This window comes from Musa acuminata, chromosome BXJ3-1 (assembly GCF_036884655.1).
Source record: "Musa acuminata AAA Group cultivar baxijiao chromosome BXJ3-1, Cavendish_Baxijiao_AAA, whole genome shotgun sequence".
In the NCBI taxonomy this organism is placed as follows: domain Eukaryota; kingdom Viridiplantae; phylum Streptophyta; class Magnoliopsida; order Zingiberales; family Musaceae; genus Musa; species Musa acuminata.
Window position 1 is genome coordinate 16,301,556 of NC_088349.1, and position 8,353 is coordinate 16,309,908.

The following is an 8,353-nucleotide window of genomic DNA, read 5'->3' on the forward strand; positions in this document are numbered from 1 at the left end:
ATTAAAGTGGGAGAAATCGGACATTGGGCCAGAGTGGAACATGTTAAGAGATTGGACATCAAGTTGGAGGATCGGTCGATGTACCGACATAAGGACTTTGTGCTATAAGTTTGGGCATCGAGCCGAAGGATTGGACATTGTGTTAAGAAGATCAGATGTTTCAGAGGTCAACAAGCTGATTGGGCAATACGTTGAAGGAGATTATGATGCACCAAAGGATTAGATGAAGCGTCAGCAATGATATGCTAGACAATATAGGATTCATGCTTGTAATAATTTGTCTAGATTGAAGTAATTTAGGTCTAATTGAGTTAGTTTTTAGTATAATCATGCTAACTCAATTAGGAGCCAATTGAGCCTAAATTGAGACTGATTAAGTCTCATTGGGAGGCTCATTCAATGACCCAAAAGTTAGATCAAGTGGTGGCATCGCCAAACTAGTGGTGGAACCACCTATGAGCTAGAAAAGTCAAGAGCTCAATCTTCAGGTGGTACCACCTAGTATCAGTGTTAGACTAGGCGATGGTACCGCCTAGTATCAAACCGACAAGTGATGGTACTACCAGTTGTCAGTTTGTCAAATGATGGTATAGTCCAATACTGGTGATGGTACCGTCAGTATCTTGAAAACTCGAGATGAGACCATTTTGGCTCTAAATTTGAATCTGTTTGGGGCTTTTAAATGCCCCACTCATCCCTACTCGATATACAAAAGAACTGAGAACAAAAACTTGAGAAAACACTATTGTAATCTTATGAGAATTTTTCTCCTCTTCTCTAAGTTTTTTCAAGGGGTGAGAGGCTTATAAAGGCTATCTCTTAAACTTGTGGAAATGAGAAAAGGGTTGTAAGAGAGTATTGGTCTTCTCCTAATGAAAGAAGATCATTAGTGAATGTTAATGGTCTCGATGGAAGAGGAATCATGAGTGAACGTAGGTCGCGATGATTGAACCACTATAAACTGAATTTGCATTTTCTTGTTTTGCTTTTCATTGCTATTACTTTCTAAGTTAATTTCTTAGTTCGTTTACTCTAAGTCAAGCATATTTTTTATATGATTTTTCATCGAATGAAAGTTTTCCAAAACCAATGATTTTATCGATAGCACTAATTCGCCCCCCCCCCCCCCCCCCCCCCCCCTTAGTGTCGAAATGGTCCTAACAGAAATCAATTGATAAAGTTATGATCTAATCAATGTTTGACTGATGCAAGACTAACTTCGATCATGGAAAGACAAATCGATTAAAGTAGGAGAATTAGACATTGGGTCAGAATGGATTATATCAAAAGATTGGACATCGGGCCGGACGATTAGTCGACTTATCGGAAAATAAATTTCATGCCATAAGTTCAAGCATCGGGCTAGAAGGATCGAACATAGTGCCAAGAAGATCATATATTATGGGAGGTCAATATACTAATAGATCAGGCAATATGCTGAAGAAGAGGACGATGCGTCGAAGGTTCGGATGATCGTCGGATGAACCAATGACATGTCAAACAATATAGAATTATTGTTTTGTAATCGATTATATCTTGATTATCATAGTTTAGGTCTTAATTGAGTTAGTTTTTGGTGTAACTATGCTTACTCAATTAGGGGCCCATTGGGCCTGAATCAAGGTTGATTTGGGCCTATTGGAAGGCTCATTCGGTGACCTATAGTTGGTTTAAGTGGAGGCACCCAAACACAGTCTCCCAGATTGTGTTAGGTGGTGGTGCCACCCAGACTGGGCAGTGGTACTGCCCAAAGTGGCAGGTGGTGATACCACCCAGTGTTGGTGGTGGTATTGCTAGTATCTTAAAAACCCGAGGATTTAAATTTTTAGCTATATTTCTAAAGTCATTTGGGGTATATAAATACCCCATTTATTCTTGCTTGGGATAGTAAGAAAAAGAGTAGAAAGGAAAAAAAATTCGTGAGCAAAAAAGAGTTGTAATATCTCTTGAGTTATTGAGTCTGTTCCTCCTAGCATTAGAAATCTTCTAAGGGAGGAGTGAGGTCTAATTGTAAAAGAGAGGTGTGAACATTCTCTCTTGAGCCTATAAAAAGGAGAAAGTTGTAACAAGAGTAGTTGGTCTTCGCTCATTAAAAGAAGATTATTAATGAATGTCGTTGGCCTTGATGGAAGAGGAATCGGGAGTGGACATAGGTCGTGACAACCGAACTATTATAAATTCAATGTGTATTTCCTTTATGCTCTTTAGTACTATTGCTTTCTGATTTAATTGCTTATTACTTATTCATATTCTAAGTCAAGTCAAGCACACTTTTGATATTAGTTTTTATCAAATAAATTTTTAAAAATATAATTTTATAAAAGTATTAATTCACCCCTCCCTCTTAGTGTCATTATGGTCCTAACAGAACGAGGGTCTTGTTGTAGGGTCATCTCCTAGCAATAGGATTACCTCTTGGCGGTAGTGTTGTCTCTTGACTACTGGTGGTCCTACATAATAGGTCTACGTCGAGACTTCTTGGCTCAACCCTTCGGATGCTTAAGTCAACGAAAGGTGAAGGATGAGGAAGACAACAATATGAGATGTATAAATTATAGAGTAGAGAGACTCTTGCCTATCCGGCCCCCCTCTTGGCGCTTAGCTTGGGGCATAATTTTTATAATTGTACACAGAGTGATTCGAACATGCATTACCTTATACAGTAGAGGCATTAATGAGAGCGACTTATTGTTAGTTATTAATATAGAGGCATGCTTGTCTAGGGCATCGAACAATCTGGACATGCATTAGCCAAGGCCCCCCACCCTCTATGGTAGAGGCATTGAGAGACAACGGCTTGTCGGTGGGCTACGCTATGCTACCAACCATTAATGTAAGACAGATTGGGACATGTTCATCACATGGCATTATAGGGGAGTAAGTGTTTGCTTGCACGATGGATGAATTGGAATGAGACAGGATTATCTCTATCAGGTTGGTTATGTTGCTAGATTATATATATGATTTACATATCATATATTTGATTTAAAATTATAATTATTTTTTTGTTCAAAAATTAAAATCCTTTTTGATATATATTGGTGAGAAAACAAGTGATAGTTATGGTAAAATGGCAATACTCGTACATAACTTAAACTCATTTTTCTCATGTAGGAAGGTAAAAAGTTTATTAAAAATAAAGATGATGACTGTGAATAAATGTCATGCTCATATCCCAAGTGACTAATCCCTAGATACATGATGAAGTCATCAGCAATAAAAAAAGGACTCATTTGGTAGACACCATAAGAAAAGGATTATACTAAGATAATATATTATCTCTTTTGTGCATCAACGTCAATCAACCTTACAGTTCAAGAAAAACATTTGAAAGAGGTAGTAAAATATTCTCCTAAACATTTGAAAGAGGTAGTAAATTATTCTCCTAATATTTGTAGAAGTGTGTGAGAAAGTCAACAGACTAATTTGCTTCTCCGTGAATCAAAAAGAATTATAGAGAGTCAAAACTTAATCGAATAAAGTCAGTCTAATCTAAATGATCTAATACCTTCATGGTATTTTAGATTATTTATTAAGGATATTCACAACTTATGAATCCGATTAAAGATGTACTAAATAATAATTCATATTTCTTGCCTCAAATAGTCTGAGGAAGATAATCTATAACTCCGACCTTCATTCAGTCTACTTTAGGTAGGGCAGCAACCGACATGTTCCCAAATGACATCCTAACCTAGCTATAAATTCGAATGCATTGGCATGTAAGGCATTAGTATCCTCCATGGGAAGGATCCATTGATGCCAAGTGGACTTTTTGAGTTTTAAAGATAGGGCACAAGTTCCAATTTATTTGAAGCAATATCTTTAACAGTTCTTAGATCAGTTTAGAGTCTTCTACTGACATCTCAACTATTAACGAGACATTATAACTGAAGATTTCTATGTATTCATTTTAAATCTATGATTTCTCTCAGTCCACATGTGATAAATAGTGACTATGAAGGAATATTCATCTATAAGACTCATAAGTTCTCATTGATCAGATGACATTATGCCCATGTCAATTCTGCATTCCAAGCCTATGCGAGGTGTGAAAATTAAGCCTCCTCAGAATTACTTCGCACACAAAAGTTGAGAAAAGGCTCAAAAAATAATTTTTGAATACTTTTATCACCTTGGCTGCATACAGAGAAAGAAGAATTTGTGTATATTTTTTATTTTACTAATTTATCCAAATTACTCAACCTGTTTAATCAAAAAAGCCAAAAATGAAAGAATACTATGACACGTTGCTTTAAACCAAATAATATTGCTCCAAGCAACTACATTTGAAGGCTCAACTGTATTTGCAGAAGCTGATTTTAAAGTTAAGACATAAGTGATGGAGGCTTACAAATCTTTACGAGGAAGAGAGTAGTGTAGCCTTGTGGAGTGCATCCAAAACTAGAATTAGAGCTGGAGAATGAGGATCATCAATAGCCCAGAAACCATCTTTGTAGATTTTAGAAACTCAAGCCAAAGAGTTTGGAGAGATTTAATAGTCAATATAATTCCCAACAATATGAATTCAAGAAATCTTATCCAATGGTGCATTATTATTATGATCCTCCTTGCACTATTAAGAATCATTTCCTTGTATAAATATATTGGGAGTGTACAAATTTCTACACATTAATACTCAATATTTCCTTGTCGAAGATTTTGATGTCTCATGCAGCACATTCTGACTGAAGAGGTTTAATTAGTGTTCTGTCCTCGGCGTTGGACCCTAAAGCAAAAGCTACGAGTCCAACTTGGTTAGTGATGTTCTGTGGCACTAATGATGACACGACGCCTTCGTCGGTAATTTCACGAGGAAGAACTATAGCATAAAAGGAGAAACTTCAATGGTATCATTGCTTATTTCGTTGCTCAGATTTGAATGTTTGAGGCAAAATGAGAAGAACATTTTACAAGTGAAAAATAGCAGGCGTTGGGTTACTATCATCGGTTGTAGCTGCGCAGATTGGGCGTCACCCATCGGGCGGCGTCGGACCGCCGTCCCCGCCACCTTAGCGGCCTCTGATCGGATATGTTCGAATCAGCAACAACGGTGGTCTCACCACTTTCTAGACTCTGGACGACGACAAGCCACACCCGCCTATTTTCTCTCTTCTCACGCCAATCTTTGCCGACGAAGTAGATGAAATTCCCGGGGAACCCAAAGAAGTCCTCAGCGCTGACGGACACGGACGAGCTTGGGCTCAAGAACAATATACGGTCGTGGATATCCTCCACCTCGACGGCCACCGCCGGCCTGCTTATGCCGCCTGGCTCCAGCCTGAAGACACGGTATCCGGGGGTGATGTTCAAATTTGCAGTCCTGTTGTCGTTGTCATGGGGCGCGGCCAACAGCAGTTCTCCGGCCGATACAACCAAGTAGGTGAGACCTTTAGTGCGCGGCACGCAGGACGGCATGGCGTACCATGCGGCAATCGTCGCCCTCGCCGGCGGGCCTGGGTCAACCTGGAGGACCGCCCAGTCGTCGTTGTCGCCGTATATCGCGCACAGTATCCGGTTGCCGTAGGGAACGACGTCGCGCATCCCGGACGAAAGTTGCACATCAGGATTCGCGTTTGCCGTCCATGATTCGTCACCATGGCGCCACGTCAACCATCTAATGTTCACTCCGAGCATGAAGACGACCGCCACGAAGTCCCGATCGAGCGTGGGATCCGAGGATAATACAGCCTTCTCTACGACAATCACGACCTCATCGCCGGGCGGCACCACATCAGCAAACGTAGGACCATCAAGGCGGGGAAGCCGAATGTCCTCGGCGGTAACGGGGTTGAAGAGGTTGATCAAACAGTCATTCTCGGAGAGGAGGATAAGCCAGCCGAAGGAGGAGCCAATGCAGAGCATATTGGCTGTGTTAGGCAGAGAACGAACATTACCGGCGGAGGCGGCAATGAGGCGGTAGGCGGGTCCGATTTTTGGTTCGGTGGTGGAGACGAGGAGGAGGAAAGGGAGCTGAGTGGGGAGATGATCGGGCCGGTGGGGGACGGCGCAGCGCCACGACTTGCAGACGGCGCGGAATCGGAGATAGTCGTTGACGCTCGTGAAGAATTGGGAGGTGAGCTTGACGAGCTGCGAGCGAAGTCCGGCCCACATCGCTCTTCTTGGGACTTCGTCGGCCATCGTGCGTCTCCCTATCTCGATCTCGATCTAAATCTACGACGAGGTCTCTTCCGCCCCTTTAATTCATTTCCGTTGGAAACTTCTTGGTCAGTTGGTCACAGGGAAATGAAGCGTGCGAGACGGTTGTGGTGCGACAGGCACGAAATGCAACGCAACAACACATACGAGGCTCTTGGGAGAGAGACAGAGGAGCAGAATGCGTGGACACGAGGGCTCCAGGTAATGTCAACACAAGTATGTGGCCGGCACCGAACGGTTCGCCTATGCGTTTGCGTGCCTCTCTCACACGGTAAGGAAGCCGATGTGAGCCCCTTTGGTTCTTGGGATTGCCTGAAACAGAGCATATTGGCAGATGCAAAAACAGCAGTTATGTTGAGCGAAAAAAGGGTAAAAGTTGAAAGTTCTAATTTAGTACCTATTTATTTATATAAAATGCAAGCATCTTGGAACAATCCGAACCGCTAGATCCTAATTGATCGACTGATCCTAGCTACCGTGTTTGTTAAGTTGGTTTAGGTTTATACAGATAATTAATGATAGACATAGATAGACAAAGCTGTGGCTTTGTTGTCGATCTCATTACTCTCATAATTTGCGTGTGAAATCATTTTAGAGGTGTCTTTTTCTAGTCACATTTCGATAACTTAATTGATTAATAAATAAAAAATATATAATATACAAGTAATTTTTTTAGTATATATGACCATCTTTAATTATAGAAGCCCAAAATATTTTGGGGCATCCATCAAATGATGACTGAAAGTTGTTGTTAAAACCCTTGTAGATTCTAAGCTTGGGGTTATCTCTTTAGGGGATCGATCTCCGTGGAACTCTATAAGAGTTCCTTCCTCCTAGTTGCTACTCAAAAGCTGCAAAAAAGATTCATCTATTGCTTGAGAAAAGATGATGAATACATGACTATTTATAGGGCTTCTAAACCCCAATTCCTAATAGTACTCCTACTCTAGACTTCTACTTCTAACCAACTCTTAATATGACTTATACTCAAGACTCCTATTCCTTTACGATTCCTAAAATTTCTCTAAAAAATAACCTCCTAACCCTAGCCGGCCTCTTTAGCTTGGGGTCGGCTAGGTAGGTTTTACATGAATGTGTTGAATATCAGATTTTGATAATGAAACTAATTGATAAGTGTTTATATTTTAATTTGTGTTTTGAGTAACGCAGGATGCTTCGATCAGGATGAGATAATTAAAGCAGAAAGAATCATGTTGTGCCGGAGGAAAACATATCAGAAAATTGGACATCGGACCGGTGGATCGGTCGACATATCGACAGAAGGCTTCGGGCCGTGGATTTGGGCTTCGGGCCATGGATTCGGGCATCGTGCCAAGAAGAGTGGATATTGTGCCAAGGATATCGGAGTTACGGAGTCAACTGGCTGATTGGGCAATAGGCCGTAAGAGATGATGATACATCGAAGAATCGGACGAAGCGTCGAGGGACCAATGTAATGCCGAACAACTCGATTAATGCTTAGTATTAATTGTCTAGATCGAAGTATGTTTTTACATATGTAGGATTAACTATGATAACAAGGCATGAAGCAAAATGAAGTCCAGAAGTCAAGATCGAGATCATATTGGGAGTTCAAGAGTTCGTCGAAAGTCCAGACGTTTGTCGGAAGTTTTGGAGGAACCAACCGAGAAGTCTCAGAGCTTGCCTGAGAAGCTCGTCGGAAGCTCGCTAAAAGAATAGACATAGGGACTTATTTAGCTTAGCAAATGTCTTAGGATTTCGTAGTTATCACGTAATTGGGCTTGGATTTGGGCCAACCCAATTAGGGGCCAGCTAGGCCCATGTAAGAACATTGTTGGGCCCAATAAGAGGATCAAAAAGTACCTAAAGTAGTCTCATCGTCGTAGCATAGTCTTCGAGACTGTGTCAGGCGGTGGTACCGCTAGTCTGGGCAGTTGTATAGCCCCTAACAGGGTGCCAAGCGATGGTACCGCTAGTCTAGGCAGTGGTACCGCCCAGCACTGCTCCCCAAGTGGTGGTACCACTAGACCTGGGCGGTGGTACCGCCATGGGCAGTTTCAGCCAAACTGACACTAGGCGGTGGTACCACCCGTGCCCAGGGAACCCGGGATAGGAAAGTTTTAGGCTCTAAGTTTGAATCAACTTGAAGCCTATAAATACCCCTCTTATCCCTGGTCAAAGCACACAAGCACAAAGAGCTTAAAAAAAAAGA

General features: G+C 41.5%; 1 protein-coding gene across 1 annotated transcript; it reads right to left on the reverse strand.

The window, feature by feature from the left end:
* Nucleotides 1-4,944: 4,944 nt before the first annotated feature.
* LOC135629210 (uncharacterized) lies at nucleotides 4,945-6,141 on the reverse strand. The gene has a single exon (XM_065136404.1). It carries the CDS (start codon nucleotides 6,139-6,141, stop codon nucleotides 4,945-4,947), a length of 1,197 nt encoding a protein of 398 aa, XP_064992476.1.
* Nucleotides 6,142-8,353: the final 2,212 nt, after the last annotated feature.

Bases quoted from the DNA above. Each gene is read 5' to 3' on its own strand.
- LOC135629210 (XM_065136404.1), bottom strand. From the start codon at position 6,141: ATGGCCGACGAAGTCCCAAGAAGAGCGATGTGGGCCGGACTTCGCTCG.